The sequence below is a fragment of the Centroberyx gerrardi genome, chromosome 7 (genome assembly GCF_048128805.1).
Source record: "Centroberyx gerrardi isolate f3 chromosome 7, fCenGer3.hap1.cur.20231027, whole genome shotgun sequence".
In the NCBI taxonomy this organism is placed as follows: Eukaryota; Metazoa; Chordata; class Actinopteri; order Beryciformes; family Berycidae; genus Centroberyx; species Centroberyx gerrardi.
This window is the reverse complement of record NC_136003.1, coordinates 11,788,524-11,811,989: the sequence shown is the minus strand read 5'-3', so window position 1 is coordinate 11,811,989 and position 23,466 is coordinate 11,788,524. Positions and strand designations below refer to the sequence as shown.

General features: G+C 44.7%; 2 protein-coding genes across 3 annotated transcripts in view; both read right to left on the bottom strand.

The window, feature by feature from the left end:
- The window catches only part of prr36b (proline rich 36b), a 29,991-nt gene extending 21,104 nt beyond the window's left edge, over positions 1–8,887 (bottom strand). Inside the window, exon 1 of the mRNA XM_071918502.2 lies at positions 8,659–8,887. The gene's annotated coding sequence lies outside the window, so the exon portion shown is untranslated. The remainder of the gene's footprint in view (positions 1–8,658) is intronic.
- Positions 8,888–13,723: 4,836 nt separating this feature from the next.
- On the bottom strand, positions 13,724–23,162 carry mcoln1b (mucolipin TRP cation channel 1b). Of its 2 annotated transcripts, XM_078284598.1 has the most exons (14): positions 23,022–23,162; positions 22,279–22,523; positions 22,002–22,163; positions 21,302–21,458; positions 20,707–20,788; positions 20,383–20,479; positions 19,948–20,047; positions 19,608–19,714; positions 18,339–18,488; positions 18,137–18,238; positions 17,843–17,965; positions 16,852–17,058; positions 16,036–16,166; positions 13,724–15,606 (listed from the first exon to the last, which is right to left on the bottom strand). In XM_078284598.1, coding segments are annotated over exons 1-14 (1,707 nt in total). In that variant the 5' UTR covers positions 23,065–23,162; the 3' UTR covers positions 13,724–15,605. The 2 variants fall into 2 exon arrangements, with proteins under 2 accessions (XP_078140724.1, XP_071774581.1); XM_071918480.2 differs by lacking the exon at positions 13,724–15,606 and having other exon boundaries at positions 16,032–16,166.
- Positions 23,163–23,466: the final 304 nt, after the last annotated feature.

Sequence of the window (23,466 nt, the reverse complement as noted above, 5' to 3'; positions counted from 1 at the left end):
TGAGGGATCTAAGCTTTTCTGACTGTCTAGACACAAACATGCCGTTCTTGAATAATCAGGTCATCAGCATATTTTAATAGTAAACTGGTACTTTGACCCCCTTTTTAACATCAAGTACAATCTTCTACTGCGGGGGTGTGCATGTATGCCAAACATGCTTGTTCTGAATACGGCTGAGGTTACATTTGAGGAATCGTTTACAGAAAAATACCAAATTTATGCATCTTTGGGATAACGTGCAAAGACAAGCACGATGCATTATGCAGGTTCACATCTCCAATTCAGAAGCTGCAGCGCGAGTTGCTGAGCTAAATGTTAAGTTAATGTCAACCCTGCTGGCGGCCTGTTGTGTGTGTTCACGTCTAATCACAACCACCCTCAGTTATAAACAAGAGACCCTCCACACAATGGGCTAAATCAAAGCGCCCTCGCTCATTCCCTCGCTTCAGCCAACCATCCATCCAAAGGCACGTATGAATAGCTGCGGTGGAAAGTCAGCTCTGCTTTCACAGTACACAACTGTGTACACACATATGCATTCTGTGAGCCTGCTTCTATCCCCCGGGCCTACTCTAAATAGAAGTCAAAGAGAGGGATTGTGGGGGAAGGAAGCGGCGGCGGTGGTGGTGGTGGGGGGCGAGGTAGGGGATGGTGATGAGGAGTGGAGAGCGGCAGAAAAGATGCACAGAGAGTGAGCTTCTGTGGCCATGTAACCTTCTGCTAGCGCTAACCTGAACGCACGCCAGCTTGACTGGATTACTCGAGACATAACTAACACCAGTGTAAAAGGACAGAAGGTTCTAGCAAAGATGATAGCAGTAGAAGGAGAAGATGTTAGTGGTGGGGGTCTGGTTTTTGAAGAGGCACATTTAACAAGCATTTAGCGGCCTCTGACCCTGTAATTGACACGCTTTCATCTCCACAAGCAGCAACAGAAGACACTGAGCTCTGCTGTTTGCTCTTTGACACTGCTAATAAACCGTGGTCCCTGGCCCGACACACCAAGGGTTGGATTTACAAAGCACATCTCATTAAGTCAAAGCAGGAGAAAAATGCAAGCCTAACTCATCAAACGGCAATGATTAACTTTGCTAGAATAGCTTTTCACCAAATGTAAAGCTTCAAACTCTAATGAGGGTTAGAATGTTTGCAGTTTATTTTGAATTTGGCCAATCAACAGTAAAAGAGTAAAACTAATGGGATTTCTCTAATGAGTTCTTCACATGAATATTCATTTCTTAAATGAACAGTCTGTATCAAATTCAGAGGCTCTTTATTTAGAAAATGCAAGAATTAACAAGAAGATGCAATAACGTTTATATATTCTTTACAAAAAATGTCAAAATGTACATGATTAATAAATATCGATGTTCTGGACAAGGACAATACTGTTAGGTCTTCCCTTTTCATTACCAACTAAAATGGCAAAGTGCTTCCAAAACTGTCTCCTGCCTTGAGACACTTTACCCAGCGAGTTTTAAGTAGTGCTACTTCAATAATTTACTGCCTTCTTGCTTACGGCACTGCTGCTCAGGGACAAGTGGGCTGATGTAAGTAAACTCCGCTTTGACGCACTTTTCACTTGTGACTGTGACCAAAACTGAGGTGACGACTTCAGGGGAAAACACAGCATCCATTGACACAACCTATTAGTGTAAAGGCGGTATGTGTGTATGTGTTTGTTTGTGTGTGTATGCGTTTGTATGTGTGTGCAGCACTCCTCCTCTCTGCAAGGGGGAGAATGTCAGGGTTCGAGGTGCCACACGCTGGCATGGGGCCTCAGATTGTCCATTCGGCCTACTCTAAATCACAACAACAGTCTCAGTCAACTCTCCACCCTTTATTGAGCTATTTAGTTCCACTACTTAATACAACCTATGTACTCTGTATTATAAATCCATGAAGTCACAAACTGCATGCCCTTCAAAAAGATTACATTTAGCATTTTCTTGTCCCAGATTTGAGAAGTATAAATAAGTATCATTATTTAGTCTTTCTGCCCCCAGTAGAAAGCAGACAAATATAGGGTCAACATTTCAAATTATATAATATAAGCTTTGAAACTGGAAATGGGATGAAGATGTGGTTCAAAACTGGACCCTGAAGCAAAAATTCCACCCGTTCCCACATCTAGAAAAAAATCTAGGGGAAACACTGAAATTGAGGAAGATGAAATATTTTTAGGGTGAAAAATCAGAACTGAGATGGACAGTCGAACATCTGTTCTTGAAATAGCCAAGTTGTTATAGCGACTAGAAGGAGAGGTTAAGACCAGGGCAACACTATTGGATCCTAATTGGTGTTGAGGCAGATGGCTGGCAGAGAGGAAAAAAAGAAAAAGGGAGAACAGATGAGTGCTACAGGGGACTGGCTGGGAGAGAGGTCCATCTTTAAATCTTAGAGAACCGTCTCAAATCTGGCCCCCCCACCCACCCCCAAACCACAGATTGTATCATATTCTCTCAGCAAAATCTTGGCAAAAGACCAGTAACGGAGTAACAGCTGCTGCATATTAGCAATGCCATCAGTCATGGAAAACTACGTAGTATAAACTTAATAAGCACTAGGGATAAAACATTTTGGAATAAAGACGTTTCCACAATCAATGAGGACATCTGTATAAAACTGTAAAATAGAAACATGACAAGCAAATAAAAACATGACATTCGTCTATTAAGTGAGCTCCATACCCTTCCCTTCAGGACCCTGTCAATCATTATAAGAGAGTTACATAACAGCAGCAACAGGATCACAACAGACCCTTTCAAAGCTGATATTACCGCTGCCCACCACCGCTACCACTACGTTATCTCCCCCACTCAATTAGCAGGATGATTTCTCTGCATGGCACCACCTCTCCCTCAGCTACAACAGAAATCATTATGGCTCGCTGCTGCTCTGAGGAGGAGATTGTAGCCTGGGGGGACTCTCTAAAAACCCAGCCATGAGACGGAGGGGCTGATTATTACGAAGCACAGCCCTCATAAAGAAGAGCCTGGGGATGGAGGAATGGGAAGAGAGGAAAGATGAGAGGAGAGGATGGGTTGGGGGGGGAGGATGTAGAAGGCACATGACACCCAGTTGAATCCAGCTGGGGGGTACCAGTGTTGCCACTGCCTCCATCCACTTGATGCTAATCACGGCTCACACATTCCCCAAACACCCCCGACCTGAGGTCAGGAAACCGCCCCAGTCCTGCACACAAATAAACTCCTCCAAACAAAGCCTGCTGCACTCCATGGCATTCCTTCCCCACAGACTGTGGGAGGGGTGAGAGAGGGGAGCGAGAGAGAAGGGGGGTGGGGGGGGGGAGAGAGAGAGAGAGAGAGAGAGAGAGAGAGAGAGAGAGAGAGAGAGAGAGAGAAAGAGAGAGAGAGAAAGAATCAGACAGAGACAGACTAAGATGGAGACTTAAGGACAAAGCTGTAAAAATGAAGGCTGTAGACACCATTAGTTAGTCGGACCTACCTCTTGCAGACAGCAAAGCCACAACAACCAGCCGAGCCAGTCTGTGACAACTGAACTCCCTGATGGTATACAGTCTTCCTAATAGGGGAATCGTTCCTACTGATTGATTTCCACTGGTTCCAAGTGTCTGCGGCGATGCTCAATAAGACAAACTCAGGCAGAACAAAGGCCCCGCTGAGGGGAAGGAACAAGTCTTTTTCTGTCTCCTTGTTTACTCGGCGGCTGCCGTGTGTGAGAGAGAGCAGCAGATTGTGTGACAGACACCTGGATCACAGAAACATGTGATCAGAAGGCTGGCTAATCCTGGGGACTCTTCGGAGCTTCGCACTAAGATTTCGCACAGTGCCTTCAAGTGTGGTAACTGTTAATGTTAGAGGAACTTAGGCAAGATTCATCATGTGAGAGACTACAGCACTAGATAAAAATCTGTCTGCTAACTCTTGGTTTATTAATGTAATTGCCCACTGTCCTTTTTAATGAAACAAAAAAACAAAATCAGCAAGAGAAGAGAGGAGTATGACTGCTATAAAAGTGTAGGGGATGTTGATGCCCTATCACAGTTTAGGACCTACATCACCCACCCCTCTCCCTCCCCACAAACAGCAAACAAGCTGATCCACGCAACACGCACATACACACACACAAATACGCACTCACACACACACACAGAACCCAGCCCTTCCCATGGTGCGTCAGGCTCGGAGAGACTTGGCCCCCTGGGGACGGGCAGATTAACACATGACAGAGCTCGTTAACCCTGGACAAAGAGAGATGCTAATCCTGTACAGTCGGCCTCGACTGTCCTCCACCACCACATAGACACAGCTACAGAGAGAGAGAGAGAGAGAGGGGCAGAGAGAGAAGCCCCAAGAAGACAAGAAAGAGGGAGAAATAGAGAGAGCGGCAACAGAGGCCTCAGTGTGTCCCAGAAACCAGACAATACAATGGGGAGGCAGGGCTAGGGTCCATCACCCCCAAAACAATAAGGGTAGAGACGGAGCCCGACAACAAACAAGGCCCCAATGGCGCAGGCCCTGCTACAGTCTGGCTGAGCTCCACTGCCTGCAGGGACGACCAGCAGGGCAGCGCGAAGCTTGACTGTGTGGATATTGATCGCATGGGAGAAAGTGGGGAGCCGGGGCTACTAGCTCCACAGATGGGCAGGGAAGAGAAAGAGACAGAGAGAGAGACAGAGGAAGTGCATTAGTGAGGCAGGCGGGGGACCTGTTCCTCTGATGCTGTTAGCCCTCTCCCCTGGGAGATAAGAGAGACTGTAGTGGCAAGGTGGCGTTATGGGAGAGAACAAAAAAAAGAGGGATTGGGGTGGGGGGATCGAAAGGGTGAGAGACAGTGAGAGCAAGTGATAAAGAGAGAGACAGGAAGACAGAAAGAAAGACAGAGGCACCGAAAGAGATAGGGACACAGACTAAGTAAGGGTAATTTGTAACTTGAAGAGCTGCTGGACAATCTCCATAACGGGCTGTGTGCCCACATACAGGATCCTCTCCGGGGGTAAATGAGATCAGGCCAGCCCAGGACCAGCTGGTGGCCTGGATCAATGACACCAGATAGAACAGATAGAGAGATGGAGGGAGAGGGTAGAACCAAGGCATCTGGACAGGATAACAGAAACACACCCGAGAGGCTTGGACACTCGCTCTCTCTCTCTCTCTCTCTCTCTCTTGAGATTTTGCACAGGACATGGACACACGCACGCAAAGTACTAGTGGAACGACTGTGTCCATAAGAGGATTATGTCCTCCTGTTTGAAGTGGAACAAGGCACGTTCCAGATGGAATCTGATCCCTCGCATGCAGGCGGGCAGGTTGGATGGTTGACCACACCAAGACCTCCTAACGACAGCTCTCCAGGAACAAAACCACACACCACACAACTGGCTTCCAAATACCACAACAACAGCTGTCTACAACCCGCCACAAACTTCTCTCTTATCACGCCCACAACAACCGTCAAAACATACAGTACATTTGGCATTTTACAGGGAGACAAAGACTGTGTCTGTGCAGTTTTGTATTACAAATATAATGGGACAGTGCGTAACCGGATTTCAATGGCATCGGGACAAATGAATGTGACAAACAAATAAATTGCAGGCTACAACTGCCTATGGTAAAGGGAGTCTATCATTTTGTCAGCATGCATGCATGCCCATCATTCCACACAGGGCGATGGTGAGGACAGGCCGGCTAGCCTCTGACATAATCTGAACCACATCAGCCACTGGGCCAGGGCAGCAAATGCACACCAATACCAATGTAAACAAGTGGGAGCCATAGACACCAAGATCTACAAGCCACAGGTGGTAGAGCAATCCTGCTGACTGACACAGAAAAATATTTTCTCTGCTTCCAAAACACATTTCTGGAACCATTTTTGCCCACGTTTTCACCATAGCCAAGCCAGTATTGCAGCAACCAACCACAGACAGCTAACACATTCTGCCATGAAAAATTTGGTCTTGAAGCCTAGCAACAGGGCTGCGAACCATGTCCATTATCCATCCTCCCACCGGAGGAATTCAGAGCTTCCAAACACAGCAAATTACTGCAGCTGCTGGCAAATACACCCTCAAAACCGCACTGCCAGTCGCCAACTGCATGCGCTGACAACTGTGACACCGCCAACCAAGGCTGATATCTTGACGGGAGCATAGACCATAGCAAAGTTGATCTCTGCTTTATCTCCATTGCGCACATTTACTGTAGCGACTGCGGCAGTTTCTCCAACCTCAATCATCCAAACAATAGAGAGAGAATTCAGCTGAACATACAGTTTCTGTTCCCGTTCTGATAATCTCAAAGAAAGACACTTTCTTTGCTGTTGTTGCCTCAGCTCATATAGGGTTAGTGATGATGATGCTGGTGATGATTACAATGCGAAGAAGTGCAAAGGTCATAAGTTCAGTCAGAAAAAAAGCCCAATGACCAGAGGCATAGGTTTGTCCTTGTCACAAATGAGAAGTTCACAGCTAGGGGGATTTATTCCTGAGTCACATACCCACCCGAGACCGGCCCTCAGCCTGAGGGCAAGCTGAGACATTGGCCTATTAATGCAACAATCATCTCCCCTCTATGGATCATGGCACGGGTCAAGAGGCCAGCTGGAAGCAAATTGGGTCATTAAAATTTAAATCACCCTAAAATATATGCGTACGGCATGGAGTCCAATTGAAACTATTCAGTACATCAAGCAACTCTTTCATATTAACCATCTTTTCACTGGATAATCTCAACAGAGGCGGCACAATCTCCAAGTCACTAAGATATTGACCATCATCCTCGTCTAGCTGTATTGTACTGTACTGTATGCTCCCTATTTGTACAAAGGATTCTTTCAGCCAAGCAATAATGGACATTCACACTGAGCTTTCTTTCTTATTGTGATGGGCAAACACTGTAGACATCCACACCCTTTATTCTGGCTGTTCCAGCAGCACACAGCATTGCTAGTGAGTGCAGGGAGAATGTTATATTAGTAATATTTTAAAATAAACGCACACTAACAACAATGGAGGCGGAGTGGAAGTAGAGTCCACTCCAATATAGAAAGGAATTTATTGATGCCTAAGGCAAGGATATATTTTTTAATTACAATCAAAGGCTTTCTTTATTCAAATGTAGTTTCTGACAAATCCTCTCAGAACACAGAATGACTCCAGCAGTAATCCACAGCCTCCAGCTTATATTTCCTTTTAAGACCTTTCTGGAGAATTTTGTGAAAAGGGAGTGTGGTTTTTAATGGCAGCTAAATTTAATTTCACATGATTGCATTAGCCCATGGTCTGCCTGTCTGTCTTCCATTTCTCTGCCTCATCCACCAGCATTGTGAGTCAGCCATTCTCTCATCAGTGCACCGGGGGGGCGGACTAGCTGAGTGGCTTAGCCCACGACTGACTGGCTGTCCTGGAGAGTCTCCAAGCCCTGCGTGGCCAAGTCTGAAAAGTGCTCATATTAATCGCCCTGGGATGCCATTTACTCAGGATGACATCAATACCTCATGGTAGATCATCGCAGAATACCGGCCGACCCATGCCCACAATGGCCACAAAGCTTGGGACAATTCATGTTGCTTGGTATCGGCACCTCAGGGGCAGAGAATAGTGCTGTGGGCTAAGGATAAAGATTTTGAATGCTTGCATGTGTGCAGTTTATTAAATAGTCTTTGCCAGGCTTTGGAAACTGGCAGTGTTTTCTCCTCCCCATTGTTCTACAGAGGGGAGTGTAATCTGTCTTGTTGCACACACTCACCAAACAGAGAGTGAAAGAAGGAGCGGCTTTGGGCCCCTCTAGTCTTGACTCCCGCACTATTAGCTGATCACTTTTGGTGGTGATATTGATCACTTCTGATTACATGCCACTGTGAGACTACATGGACATCCACCGGTTACCAAACCAACTCAAAGCTTTGTAAAGCATCTTTATAAAGCACCTCCAAGGTCCACATAAATGACTCTTTTGACACGCTACAAATGCCCAAAGTTGTTCTATCCAGCCGTAATAAAAAATGAGTGGGCATCAGCTGAATTATTAGCGCTAAATTACCCGACATTTCGCCTAAGGCGGAGAATGAAACATTTCTCAGCACACACCACTTGGCCCATCACAGAACAATGGGCATCCGCGATGGAGGATGGAGAAAGAGGGGAGATTAAAAAAAAAGTTTAGGAAGGGAATAGACCGATAAAATGGCTACAGAAAACAGAGATAGATCTGTATATATTAAAAAAGACCACATCTGAATCAATACAGTGATTACGTTCCCGTTCACCTAAAGGTTAGCCTAACAGGTCTGTTGATCACTTTCAGCCACCATGCAGCCTGCCACCGCCCCATCAACCCCTTTCCGCTGGAATCAAACTCTGAATCTGGCTGAAACAGAGCAGCTCAAAGACAAAAGGAGAAGGCGACACTTGAAATACACCGGTTTACAAATGGAAATAATGTATTTAACAGAAAAATTCATTCATAGCAGTTGCCACTACGATTCCAGTACTATTTCGTGGCAAAACGAGTAGTAACAGGCAATAATATAGTAGAGTACAGTTGTGTATGTAAACGTTACAAATCGACTGCAGACATAATTAGTAACACTCCCTTTTATCAGTTAGCCACATAGCAATTACAAATGAACATTAGCGCGCTAGCTAAAGCTAAAACAATCTCGCCTTACCAGTGCAGTGTGTGGCGAGCTAGCAAAATCCTCTCCAGCTACGCCCAGTGTTAGCCAATATCCCCTTCTCAATCCTCGAGTGAGAAAAGTGTAGATAATGGCAAAATGAAACCGGGAAGGACGACAGGAAAGCACCGGAGAGCAGAGCAGAGCAGCCGGGTCGACTAGAAACTTCTGTGTCTAAACCGCCGTTTTTCACAAGTGATGCACGTCCCCTGCCGAAGAAAGGAAGGACGCTTAGCAGTCCACGCACACACACACACACTACTAGACCGGTGGACGGATGGATGGACAGGCGGAGGAGAGGAGAGGGTTTGTGCTGCCTTCAACTGCTGCCGGAAATGTCGGAATTACGACGAGGGCGCACATGAACGAACCGAGGAAAGTCTGAATTTTTAATAACCGCGTTGCCGAGATGTGACGTTTAGGGGGCGTATGCTGAAGCAGAAGCGGCTGACAACTGAGGGTGACGCCGATTTCTATTTTCATTTTGTTCAACTTCAAGTCGTCACACATTTTTTGTTTTTAATAAATAGATTAAAACAGCAATTATATCCCTTATGCATATTTTCTCCCCTTCGTGCTGCTGAAACAGCACAGATTAACTCTATGCCACTTGGTGTATAAAATGAAACAACAACCCTCAAAGAACTCCATTTATAGGATCCTTTTCGTTTCTTTTTTTCCTATCAAAAGCACTTGAATTCCCGACAAGTCATATTTGTAACTTTAGAACTCGGAATAAGGAGTTTACGACGAGTCCTCAAAGGCAGCATTTACCACGACAGCGCGCCGTGGTGAAATTGAAAGGGATGAATAGCGAATAGCAGAGGAACTCTGGTGTCTCCGGAGTACAGCCAATCACCGCCCAGGCTTTGGGCTTATTCAAATTAGGAATGATGTCACCCCTTGCAAGTCACCCTGCTCTCTTGCCCGAGTTCCTCCCGGTTGTCGTCGCTGTCGCCCCCCTCCACAAAACCTCCTTGGTCGCCCCCCTTCGTGTAGGCCTCTACACCCCTTTTCTCCACTCCCCACAAACCTTTCTCTCTTTCTCCATGCCCGACTGCACACACACACACACCCTTTAACGGTGCATTATTGCCCCACATGCATCAAGTTGCCTGCATTGTCCGCCTTCTGTGTTACTGTGCAGTTATTTCACAAATTTACTATTTAGGTTAACACATTTCAAACCTGTTGATGGTGAAAAAGTGAGAGTGAAGGAATGAATCATATACAATTTATTTCCAGTTTAAAAAATGGTCCTGCTACTATAACAGTTACATTCCCAGAGATCCGAGGCCTTGCATATTCTTATGCTCCTTTGTCTCGGATGTCTTCTTCCCTGCCAGCGACAAAAAACCCCACAAAGCTGAATTGCAGAAGCATGGATGTTGTTCAGAGAGGGTGCAGATTAACATGTGCACCTGCCTCTGAGTGGAGCCTAAGAAAGTCTGACTGAATAGAACTGAAATTGGATGAAAGTAATGGAAGAATATGAGCTATAGCCTAGGTAAAATAAAGACAGCAAGGAGCAGCAGCTATATGCGAGCCCTTCAGTCGAGTTGTGTCTTTTCTCTCAGACACAATTGGATATTGAAGGGCGTTGTTTCATTGCTTACAGGCTTTTGTCTCTGTGTGCCGTGCTCCTCACCAGAGCAGTGCTTTTCATCAGAGGCAGTCTGGGTGGGCATGCCGCCTGCCTGTCTGTCTGTCTGTCTGTCTGTCTGTCTGCTCCGCTGCTGTTCAGCGAGCTCCCAGCAGCCGCCTGCCCTGTCTACATGAGCCAGGCTTTTGTGTACTGGTCTGTGCTGGATGGGCTTCTTTGTGCTCAGCCTGTGGCGCACTCTTCTCTTTCCAAGTAGTAGAGAGGGGAGGTCTGGCCCTGCACCGCGTGTCTCAGCTCCGCGTGGAAATGTATGGCACAAAACTGACAAACACTGACACATACATACACATATACACATGCACTTGATGGCATAAAAACATCCTCTCTCTCTCTCTCTGTTTCTCTCTCTCTCTCTCTCTCTCTCTCTCTCTCTCACTCTCTCAGACTTCCAGAGGAAGTTTTGTTTGTGTTCCTCTGCGGTACACTGACCTCAGACTACTGTTGTAGCTGGGCTGTAACTATGCTGTTCCAGACTAAGCCCATTAGCTTGGGTTGGAGAGTGCAGCTCACACCAATTAGTAAGCATCGTCTTTTTATTTTTTGGTCTAATCTGCCGTTGAACAATCCCACTTCTCCTTGTCTTGCTGTTGACAATTGTGGGTATGGGCGGGTATGGGTAGATCTTCAATTACAATTGAGGGATTATATGAAGGATTTATCTAGTTATCTTTAGACATGACCTATTCTAATAATTGGTCAGACTGAATGGAGCTGAAAATAATCTGAGGATAGAATGTGTGTAGCGCAGGAAGGAAGAACAGGAGAAGCTTAGGCAGAGTATGAGACAAAGCGTGTGTGAGCGCACTTGTAGGTGCATGTTTGTGTATTTGCTTGTACGCACATGTGAATGCACTTGTGTGTGAGTGTGTATGCATGCATGTGTGAAAGACGTGGAAGGAGACCAGGAAGAGGGTGGGGAGCCTGGGGGTCCGATCCCCCGCTGGCTTGACGCTGATGGACGTATTGGCATGGTCAAGCAGGCAAAACAAAGAGAGGAAGGTTTTTTTTTTCACACAGGCAGTGGTGTGCGGCAGCGGAGACAGGAAGGGGCAGGGCCGTGTACCCGCCGCACAGTTCCCCTGTTATTTATCTCATTGTTTTTTCCCCCCGGCCTGCAGTCCAGCTGGGAGAGCGCAGCACAAAGGGGCTGGCGCACAGTCAAGCCCCACAACCTGGCCTCTAGACAGGGGGCTGCTACCTCCGACACACACAACGCATCAATATTTATCCAGCAAGATACACACATGCGCTCATTGTGTTTCATGTATTCATGCGTACAGTCAGATACTGTACATGGGTGCGATCGCCCTGCCAGTCAGCCCCAGCCACACAAAGAGAGGAGCTGGCATGGAGAGAGGAGGCAGAGACTGAGAGACACACCCATCACATCAGACATAGTCGCCATCTTTTGTAGAGACAAATCATATCTCCCTCTCAACACAAGTGGCTTCACAATCCAATGTATGTTGTCTGGCTATTAGCATGCGTGCCACTTCACACTCTAATAAGTGTCACTGCATTACAAGTGAGTATGAATACCAGGCACATACAGGTTAGCACACGCCGGTGCAGCTGCTGCTGCTGCTGCTCTCTGTGCACAGCTTGCAGTCTCTAAAGAGCACAACGTGCCTACACAGCATATCATTAACATGCTGCATACTGTCGCACTCACCAACAGGCAACATGAGAAGCAGGATGCACATGCAAAACAAAACCTGCCTGATGATAAGCAGTTATTTCAGTTTTACTTTGTTTCTTGTATGGAAATTATTATGGAATGGAAAGTATGGAAAGTGCTTCTGTGAAGTCTAATTCAACACTGGGTCAATCCTGGAGCGTGTATCTGATAAGACAGAACCTCATTAATAGATGATCATCATATATCACGCATGTTCATACACAGTGTGCGGGCCTGGCATCTCTGCATTACACAGACAAAGAGTATACACACATCTACACATGTTCAGAATATGTTCTTTAAATGATGCAAATGCAGATAAGTAGCCCCATGTCCTTTTTCAGTGGTTCTCAACCTGGGACATCATTTTTGGGGCGGTCAGGAAATATGATTTATGGGATAGGAAAACATATTTCTACTATACATATTTATTATCATGTCTATTTTTCTGATTTTTCTCTCTTCTCTCCATCGATAGTTTTCAGCCTTTAGGCCTCCTCTGTATACAGCCAGTGACAGGGGTCATGAGTAGGCCTCGCTTTGTGTTAAGGGGTCACGAGCCAAAAGGTTGAGAGCCACTGCCCTGTGTTGTCTCTGTGGGACTGGTTAATTGGTGTTGGCCTGAAACCTGATGATGTCCAGAGCGGGCCAGCCAGTTCCTGTCAGTCTGATGGCTGACTGTAAGTGCCTCTTCTCAGGCCTGGCGGCATCCTAACCTAAATAATGCATGCTGGTACTAAGGATATTGGACAGCGGCTCTCTATACCACTCTAAGAGCACTGAGTGTGCACATATCTGCTTTGATCTTTGTCTCTCCTGTGCTCTCTCTCATCCTCATCCATTTGCGTTTTGCATCTTCAATTATATGCATTTGCTTCTGTTTGCATAGCCTATCTCCCTCTACTTCCACTTATCTTGTGTTTTGGAGATGTATGGAAGGGTGTGATAATGGTGGACTCAAAAGTTGAGTGCTTTACATACACTGTCTCAGCACTGTTCCTCCCGTTTGTTCTATTGTTTATCTTTTATGAAGTCAACACACCGCTCCCTTTCTTTATGTCTCACCCCTCCTCTCCTCCACAAAGAGCCTATAATTCAGTTTCCTTTCTCTACTGCTCCTAGATTGTATTGATTTCCTATGACTGGCTGGCTGGTGGCTGTAGACAGAGCCTACTCTCACCCTCTAGTGGTGCCATATTACCACAACACAGTTGGGCAGTCAGGCTCATTAGCTTCATGCCCGTTCAAACATGCATTTCACTGTATTTAGTCATGATAATTCTAATTGGGGAACTGGTAACCTCCATCATGTTTTTAGCTCTTTCTGGCACCAGAGAGAGCTGTATTTGAAAAAGTCAAATGGTACCTACATTATATTCTCAATTAATCAACACTATGGTTAGATTTGTGTAATATGTGCCACATCAAAAACCATGCTCCGCCCCTGGTCAGGCTACAGCTGATGAGGAAACAGTAATGTTCTTCTCGGTAGTTTTCTGCAGAATGGTTATGAATTGAATTATTTTTATACAATACTTCCTAAATGCACTAATGGAAACAGACAGAATTCACAAATCTGACACTTAACACAGTAATAAGGAAATACACTAGGTTCAGATATATGATATTCAGCTAACTGCTATAGAAATACACAAAATGCACAAATCTGATTCTTGGCTCAAATGTGATATTTTACTGTGTCTATATTTGCCAAAAACCCTTTAAGAATATGAGCAATTGACCATCAAATCTGGACACAGGAGGCCTTGGATACAGTGCAGCTTGACAAGAGAGATTAAAAATAACCACAAGCTCAGTAACATCGACCTCGGTTACTTATCTCAGCAACCTTGACACAGTTTCAATGTCTTTCCAATTTATTTTGCTGAGGTGTACCTGCATTCAGAAGGCAACATCTTCACAGAAAAGATCTGATACACATCAGGGTTAAAACCTTTACAAGTACCTCCTACATAGAAACTGAGAAACTCCCCTATTCTGTGCATCTTCTTGGACTGAGGTAAAATAACTAACACAGCTTCCAAATAAAACAATCAACACAGTAAACAAATGTAGTGCGCAAGAACCGTTGTCATTAAATCAAATCAGCGTTAAGTAACCTTCTGAGAAGTGTCAGGAGAACACTAACAGATGCATTATATATATACAGTGCTCTGCTCCATTGTGCTATACGGCTCCCATGTGAGACATCTTACATCACTTGAAGCTGTGCATCCCTTACATCATTCTTCATTAAGTGCATGTACATGTAAATAAACATTCAATAAAAAAAACAACACATTAGTTCAGTCGAGATTCTAAACCAGTAGTAAACGAGTCATGGAGTAAGAAATCATTAATTAAAAAAACAAAACAAAACAATAACAGCACATATCTGGATAGACACCTCAATTCTCTTTGTTCCCTTTAAACCCTTTAAACAAGTCGTGAACAGTGAAAATCCCCTTTCCTTTAAACAGTAGCCTTCATTTGCAGCACGTTGGAATGACATTACCACTTCAATAGGCTTCTCTATTAAAAGTGATAACAAATGACCATTCAGTCCCTAAAAGACAGTGAATTAAGAACTAGACCATTATGCTGGTGGGTAGAGATGCTCTTGCCCGGTCACAGATAAAATAAATGAGCAGTTACCATTTGACACATGGCTTCAATGTCTGACACATCATATAAAATACAGACACAACTGCCACAGCTGCCTATGTAGTCTAGCACAGCGCGCATCTCGCAAAAATTATTCATGACACACCTGCGTAAAAACAATATTTGACCTTGTTGGAATGCTGATTTTTCCGTAGCAACATGTGCGACCTTGTACGATGCACTTAAAAACCCACAGTAAAAAGTGCATTACTGTGCAGAGTCACCTGGCTCTTTACAGCAGAAGCAGTTCATACATATTGATGACTAACTGGTCGGCTGCAGGGCTTGTCCTTCCTCGTACAGTCATCATCTCGTTCCACCCAAAGGACGGCATGAACAAAGGGATGAGGAGTGAAAGAATGAAATGGAAATGGAGGTATAACCTCCGCTGAAAACGCTGCAGAAGCTAATGCATATATACAGCAGCTAATGATCACTCCGCTCCAGCTCGTCCGTCTGTCTTGTTGTGTGTCTGTTCTGCCACTGGTATGGAGATTCAGAGGGTGTATCAAGAGGCACAAAAATCCATGTGGACCCAATCATAATCTCCAATAAAAAAAATGAAATCATTAAAAAATACAAATAAAAATCCTGTACATAGTGGACGATTCAAGTGAAAACTCCAATCCATTCTACATAATAACAGTTAGCGGACTTGTGTCCAGTGCAACACAATCAAAGTGTTTAGCAGGATGTGTAACAGCATTATGAGCCTAGTCATCAAAGCCCCTAACAAACTGGCATTTCAGAAGAAGAAGACAATAAATAATTCATACAGTACAAAAGCTGAAGCAGGTAACGGCGCTGGCAACTGTACAGTGTGTTCTGCCGTTCTGCCGCGAATTAAATGCAAAACTGTAACCTTGGCAACAGAGGACACTGTGCGGTCCAAGGTCAGCCGGTTCATCCTCAAGGCATCGGCGTCCCACTTGGGCATCTGGAAAGAGGAACACAATTACAATTCGCTGTCACTGGAATGGAAATATGGTGCTTCAAAGAAAAGAACATCAAATCAGTGACACACACACACACACACACACACACACACACTCCCTTTAGACAGAGATACGCACGAGTGCACACACACACACAGATATATGCATGCACCCATACATGCACACACACACACACACAAAACTGTATGCAAGCACACACACACACAGACGCACACTTGAATCCATAGAGACCACACACACACACACACATTTTAATGCATACTCCCACACATACATGCACATACACACATGTACGCACGCACAAAAACTGAGCACATGTACAGTCCTGCACATGCACACACACACAAACAGCTGCCACTCCCTCACTCCATCTTCCTCCTCCTCCTCCTCCTCCTCCTCCTCCTCCTCACCAGTCGCAGCAGCAGAGGAAGGAGCAGGACGTTCCCTCCGGCCCGCGGAACTTGCCGGAGCTGGGCGTGTCTGTGCACTCTGCGATGAAGGCGTGCAGGTCTGTGACGCGGACCTGCTCCTGTGTTTGGGCCTGGAGGAAGACAACACACAGTTTTCATCCAGCTACTAGTAACATCACCTCCCAAATCCTGGTCACCGATTTACAATAATTTCTAATAATTTATAATAATAATTTAATCTAATTAGAGCAGAAAACAGTGCAGGGAGCGCTTCAGGTATTCCATTAACACACATGCTCTTGGAAGGGAATTACGATAAGAATAAAGGAAGAATTATGACTGCCAATAGAATATGCGGCATGAAAAATCCAAGTCCAGACAATTTGAATAATAAAAAGCCTTTTTCAGACAGGCTAGAACATTAAAAACAGCACCTATGATTATTGGCAATCCGCCCTCATCACAGCACTCCATCTGTGGTCATCCTTTTTTTTCTTATCTAATTTGATTCATTATAATTTCATTTGACTTCATTTCAGATAATCATATTATGATTTTCCAGCAAGAGCCTCTTGCAGCACTTGATGGCCCTTGGATGCATTTCAAACTTCCCATCACCGCCCTTCAGCCTCACTTTATACTTTCCCTGGCTTCCCCCACATCCCTCCATCCATTTCATCTTTCTTTGTCCTCTCCTCTTTCATCCCTTTCTCACTTCAAACACCTTCAGATCCCCGTCATGCATTGTCAGAGATCATTTCAAAATGTTTGCAAACAGCGGGAGCCGTCACCGTAAAGTAAACCAAACCGCCGTACCATGATGGTGTCGTAGGCTCCGGTGATGAGCGCGATGAAGAGGGACAGCACCATGTAGATGAAGAGGGAGATGAAGGTGTAGAGGTAGACCTGGCTGAAGATCCACACCAGCGTGCCGCTCTGCTCCATCTCAGCGAACGTCACGAACATGTCGTCCCCGTTGATCAGAGAGAACAGGCACTCCGACACCATGGACAGGGAGCGGAACTGTATGCATGGGGCGAGGGTGAGACACGTAAATCAAATGACTACAGTGAAACCAATCCAAGCTCCTCTGAGATGGCAGGCGATCATATTCATATTTGGCAATATTTGGAAGAGGGAAATACACTGAAATAGCAGGCATAAGCTTATTCAACATGTATTCTAAGCATGTATTCTAAAAACCTCTACATGGGCTAATGTGCTGTTGAAAGGCTTTTAATTGGCAATATTAAGAAGGAAATGTCAAAGAATTCTGCACATTTGAAATTTTTTTTTGCAGGGCTGCATATTTTATTCATGCCTGTTTTGTTAATTGGTCATTTCACATTGGCTGAAGTTTTACTAGTTGCTCTTTATAATCTTGTCTCTTGTAAAGCTTCAATACACTCAGGCTTCTTCTTGATCCCTGGCTCAGAGCAGCTATTGAGCTATTAGAGCAATCATGAACAACTGAACAGCAACAACTGATGGTTGCTCGCCCACTAACTACCAATACACAGTACACCAATATAACATGGCAGGCAGTAAGCAGTGGATGAGAGCACAAAACACAAAGAGAACGTTTTAATGTTTCATATTTAATAAATGTCAATTTTCTTCTCTCATTAATTATACATAGCCACAAAGATGATACGCTGGAGGGCATTTTAGGCAAATTAGGCTAATCTGAAATGCACTTATGGCCTTACAGGAATGACTCATGCCTGTTCGTTCCCGGCCGGAGACGCTGCATAGGAACTGGTATCTCATTAGTCACGTGTGTGTGTGTATGTGCGTGTGTGTGTACCTTGGCATGATAGGGCCCGAGTACAATCCATCCACAGAAGCAATATCCCATGTAAATGGCCGCCGCACAGCAGCAGAAGCGGATAACGTTGGGAAAGGCGGCTCTCAGAGTCACAATCAGGATCTGTGGAATAAAGAGAGGGGGAAAAAAACACCCAGGTCTATTTACAGATCAAAGAAAAAGAACGGAGGTGGCCAGCAATGCAGAACAACAAAGCACAAACAAACCAAAAACTAAAACAGAAAAATGAAAAAAAGTCAACTTTATTAATATGTGTGTGTATCTTTGACTCACATTGTATTTCTGGAAGAAGCTGAGGTAGCGGATGACTCCCACCCACACCAGCAGAGTGGAGGTTCCCAGCAGGATCCCACACACATCATAGGATGACAAATTCTGCATGAGACATGTTACATCATTAATTTGCAAGATCATTTCTCTTCGGCCTTAACTTTCTTGCAGGGTAGAAATCTTAACGCAACATAACTCGTGTTACCTTGGACTCTATGCCGATCTTGATGAAGCTGCCGATGATGGTGAACAGGTCGCTGACGATGAGCAGGATGTACCAGCCGTTGATGAACTCCATCCTGTCTCCCCAGCTCACACGCCGGCCCAGCCTGTGTTTGAAGAACTGCACGTACTCCTGGTAGGGGGACAGAGGGGATCAGTCCTCAGCTAGACGATCAGTGAGACGAGAGATGTTCTGACAGTGTTACAAGTGACGTCCCTGGTAAGCTCTTTCCTCTGTTAAATTCTCATCTCCTTTCCAAAATTTGATACACCTAACTTCACACTGTGCCACAAAACTTCCCATAAAGGTTCAGTGATGTTTAGATCTGGTGATTTGGGAAGCTGTGGAAGGTGTTTGACTTAGTCCTGGTGGTCCATGACATGAACCCACTCTTTAATTTGTTTAGCAGTGTGTATGGGGGCTTTATCATCTTGGAATATGGGAACATCATGAGGGAACAGTGTTTGGTCCTGGTCATCACACCTGGTCCTGTAAAATGGCCTCATATTCCATTATACGACCATGAAGAGAAATTACTGGTGTTTTGCAGCATTTGTGACCGTATTTGAAAACATACACAAATAAAAGTGGTGATTGTCAGACCTCTTTTAAAGCTGAAAAATACTGCCAATCAACCTAATATGCCTCTCCTGTGTATCTGCCTTTGTTATTGTGATTTTATGTATTGTGGTTTCCCGTTATTTTGTCCACCCCTTGTATACTTCCATGTATGAAACATTCAGATTGTAAATAAGTGACTTAATAAGTGTCTCTGATAAAACTACTAAGAGGTACGGCTGAGCATGATACCTATTGGCATTGTACAGATTTTGGAATCAACACTGAATTTAAGTTTGCAAAACATATCAAAAAGCTCAAACTGGGATGTGACCTCAAATTTTCAACTAATTTCTGGGCATTTTGATGAAGAAAATATATTGAGCATGGTCTGATTGTATTTAGAAAATCAAATGGCATAAACAAGACATAACATGAAAAAATAACTTTCTTGCAATATAAAATATGCTTTCATGAAACAGTCAGGTATTGAAAAGTGCCATTTTAGAAATGTCATTAAACTTAATTTATTGGCACTACTGTATCAAACTAAACCTTCAAACAACACCCAGCCCCACTGACTGGCAGCACGAGCCTGGAGCCTTGCCATAAACACCTAACAAGTTCTCCTCAGCTCATCACGAGCGAGAGAAGGAAAGGATCCCTGTGAAATGTGTTTGTCTGGTCTCTTACATGTTGCAGGAGGATGCCTCTGAGGATGGAGCGCCCACACAGCAGCAGGGAAAGCAGACACACAAATGCCACCAGCACATCAAAGAACTCCCGCGCATAGCTCTCCGCTGGGAGGAGAAAGACGCACGAGGGGGATAAAAGGCGAGCGAGTGAGAAAGCTGGCGACGGGACAAGCGCAGTTAGTTCAGATAATACAAGATGATATCAAGACAGAGCGACTGGGAGAGGAAATTTAGTGAAAAAACATGCAAAAGCTAATAGATATATGGCATCAATCCCTCTAACAATCACTTCCTCTTCCTCTGCAGCTCATTCCTCTCCTCCTCCTCCGATCACTCACCATGTCCGGACACGTTGGGGTCTTTGCACTCCTTTATAGAGGCCAGGTTCTGCAGGCTGATCTTAACTCTGCCGCTGTGGGCCTTGTTATCCATGACGATCTGATAGCAGACGCAAGAGGCAGAGTAAATATACACACAACCTCTGGGTATGGAAGTTTTTACACAGGCAAACCCCTTCGGTTTCATCTGAATTCTTATCTCAGAGTTCTGCATATATTGAGATATACAGTAGAACTCGAGGAATGGTAATTTCACAGTTATGATCAAGTGTAGCCGAAATTAGACAAACCTAAGTTAGAACAGATTTCTATCTGTATTGCGTTGGGTATCAGAGTAACACATCTCCTCTTCTATCCGTAGAACAATCGACACGGAATGGAATGCTTATAAGAAAGAATGTTCAGATAAAAGAGATAGAAGAAGAGATAGTTCACCGTGATGGCGAAGGTGTAGCAGTCGGGGATCTCATTGTTTATAATGGTCTGAATGTTGATCGCTTTCAGCTGGAAGTCGATGGTTACATTGATCAGCCTGGAGACAGATATGAGAGAGAGAGAGAGAGAGAGAGAGAGAGAGAGAGAGAGAGAGAGAGAGAGAGAGAGAGAGAGAGAGAGAGAGAGGGAGGGAGAGAGAGAGAGAGAGAGAGAGAGAGAGAAAAGAGTCAATATACAGAGTTGAAACAGTAAAGTAAAGACAATGAATCCTGTTTAATTTCCAGTGTTGTAAAAAAATAAAAAAGGACCATAATCATGTCTGACTTGTAAAACTTGAGAGTGAAGTTCTTGTAGTCGCTGTTTCCCGGAGAGGAACCGTAGGGCGGCGGGTCCAATCCAATGCAATCTGCCAAACATTTTGAAAACAGCATTAAGAGGAACCATGGGAAATTTTTAAAGCTACACAAAAACCATATTCCGCATCATGACACACAACCACAATTCCACACTTCCTCAAAGCATTCAAATGCAGGACAGCCTTTGTGGAGGCTGCCGTTCATTTGTATCTGTCTATTTTTTAACCACAAGACTTTGCCAAAAACCATCATTGCAAAGTCAGCAGGTGCATGCAACTGACTCTGTTCCCATGGCAAGGACATATCGTACTTCTACTAAAGTATGTGGGAAAAAAAAACACTTTCATGATGTGTTTTTGGTGATAGGAACTATTTCAAGCCGTAAAAAGTAGGGCACAGTTGCAGGGCGACTCCTGACATATATGGAGCAGCAGCACAATGACTCGCTGACACAAAGAAAAAAAACGAGGCTGCCAGTTATAATGTCATACACCCCGGGACACATTTAATGGACGCATAAGTGGGATGCAGAGAAGATACATGAAAGATGGAGGCCGTCTTACCGGTGACGACATAGGGATCGATGTCAAACGTGTCGTTGACGGGGTCGATGCTCCCCTTCCTGTAGTACCTCTGGCAGAGGGAGAGGGCGGTTCCGTTTACCCCGGCCCCTAACACGTACGCGTACCGTCCCAGTGAGGTCTGCGGCAGAGCCAAGTACTGCAGAAGAGCAGAGACAGAGGGGGGAATTAAAGCTGAATTGGATGCAATATTAAAGACCCCATGAAACCGCGTCTTTACTTCCTTGATTTGATGTATTTCCTGTTGAAACAGGATGTTGGGGCGGGACATAAGGCAGTGAGGGATCATTCAAAAGTGTAAACCAATGGGATATCAGTCAGGAAGAGAAAGGCAGTTTTATTTGATGGGATGGACGGAGGGATTGTTCAAAAATCTGATGGTTTTAATGATTAGAAATTTATATTTAGGCCTACTGGTTCAGCATGAGGTCACCATTAGAGATACTTTCCAGGTTCCAGTTTTCCAGGCAGTAAGAGTTACAGGAGTTAATTTCATGAGGACTTGAACAAAAACAAAGAAGCATATAACTGTGTTTCTTAGTTTCTTTGCAGGGTGGAAAAGCCTCTGAAACAGCATTTAAAGCACGTGGCACTAAAACTCCCCACTGAAACAAAGACTAGTGAAATAAATTCTTTCAGCTTGTATAGTAAAAATGACTCATTTTACAGTTCTTTGGGCTACCTGCTCGATGGCATAGTAGATGCGGCTGTAGAGTTCCTTCTGGGTGTGGATGGCCTGCGGAGCGTCGTCCTGGTAGTCCTTGAGGAAAAGGTGTTTGAACGACGCCGTATTCTCCTCTTTAAACGTCACCACCATCTGGTTGCTCAGGCCGAACAGCACCAGCTGAGAGGGACAGTCGGAGACAAAACACATGAGTCAGTCAGTCAGGCATTTCATATTCAGATGACACACAGAATATATGATTCTCGGTCCACATCACAGAGAAAGGTCTGTCCACCTGCACAGTCACGATGATGATCTTGAGCAGCTGCAGGCCCAGTTTGAAGGGCTTGCGGCCCTTGGCGTGGTACTTGTCACAAGGGCTCATGAAGAAGTACTTGAGCTTCCTCCTCAGGGCCTCCTCCTCCTCCTCCTGCTGCTGGCGGAGCTCGGAGCCCACCAGGCCGGTGGGACGGGGGTTCCCGCCTCCGAGAAGGTCCTGGGACCCATAGCTGCTCACGGAGGAGAACAGACGGTCTTTCTCTGTGGAAGCCAACGAGGGGAAGCAGAAAGAAACTCATTCATTGTTGAAAGAAATGGGAGATTATTCATGATTAGCGTTAATTTACTGGAAGAGGAATGAGTGACAGCCTTGTGTTTAAGTTCACCTGTGCTTGTTCAATAGGGTGGTAAATTATTAATTGTATAAAAGGGCCTTGAGGATGAAAGATATGGCTTCAATATGCACCTGCTCAATAAAATGGGATGCAGCAGGGGAAGCAATATAGCTATCATATTAAAAACCTTTGCTTTGCTGCTGTTTCATTAGAACAATATCCAATGTAAATCAGAGCTTGTTGTTTTGACATAATCGATGCTGGAAATACAAATATAAGCGGGCCTGCCTGAGCTATAAGCCCGAGTAATATGCAATAATCAGATATTTGCAATGAACATGTGTCGCAGAAAGAAACATGCAGACAACAGGCACAAAGGAGTCCGCAGTATGACCGGAGAAACTGGAATGGCTGCTTAACAAACCTGTGGCGCTGTCCTGGATGCAAGTGTAATTTGAAGATGCCATGGCGACGCTTTGAAGATCACAGAGGAATTAACAGCGCGTCATCGAGACAATCGGTACAAATGTCAGGTAATCATTGAAATCCTATTAAAAATGTAGGCTATCGGATAAAATCACCGGCGAACGATGCTCTCTGTCGCAGAGTAGATGATAAAATTGGTAAACACGGATCGCAGCTTCCTACATGGTCACGTGACACCTGTCACGTGACTCACGTCTGTATTGTTTGGGGAAACTGTAGCGCAGTGTACAGTGACGTGTGAAGTTTCCCTGTGGTCAAATATGCTAAAAAATTATATTTTATTCTTCTACTCGTTATCAGGTTGATACCATCCCATCATAACTTACATAAATAGCTACACAAATATTTTATATGATAATGATGCTTGGGATTTACTCAGAATC

Coding starts and splice junctions, on each gene's coding strand:
- mcoln1b (XM_071918480.2), bottom strand. CDS start 23,064: ATGGCATCTTCAAATTACACTTGCATCCAGGACAGCGCCACAG. Junction 22,524..23,021: donor CATCCAGGACAGCGCCACAG/GTTTGTTAAGCA, acceptor TGGCTTCCACAG/AGAAAGACCGTCTGTTCTCC. Junction 20,789..21,301: donor CGATCCCTATGTCGTCACCG/GTAAGACGGCCT, acceptor AATGTTTGGCAG/ATTGCATTGGATTGGACCCG.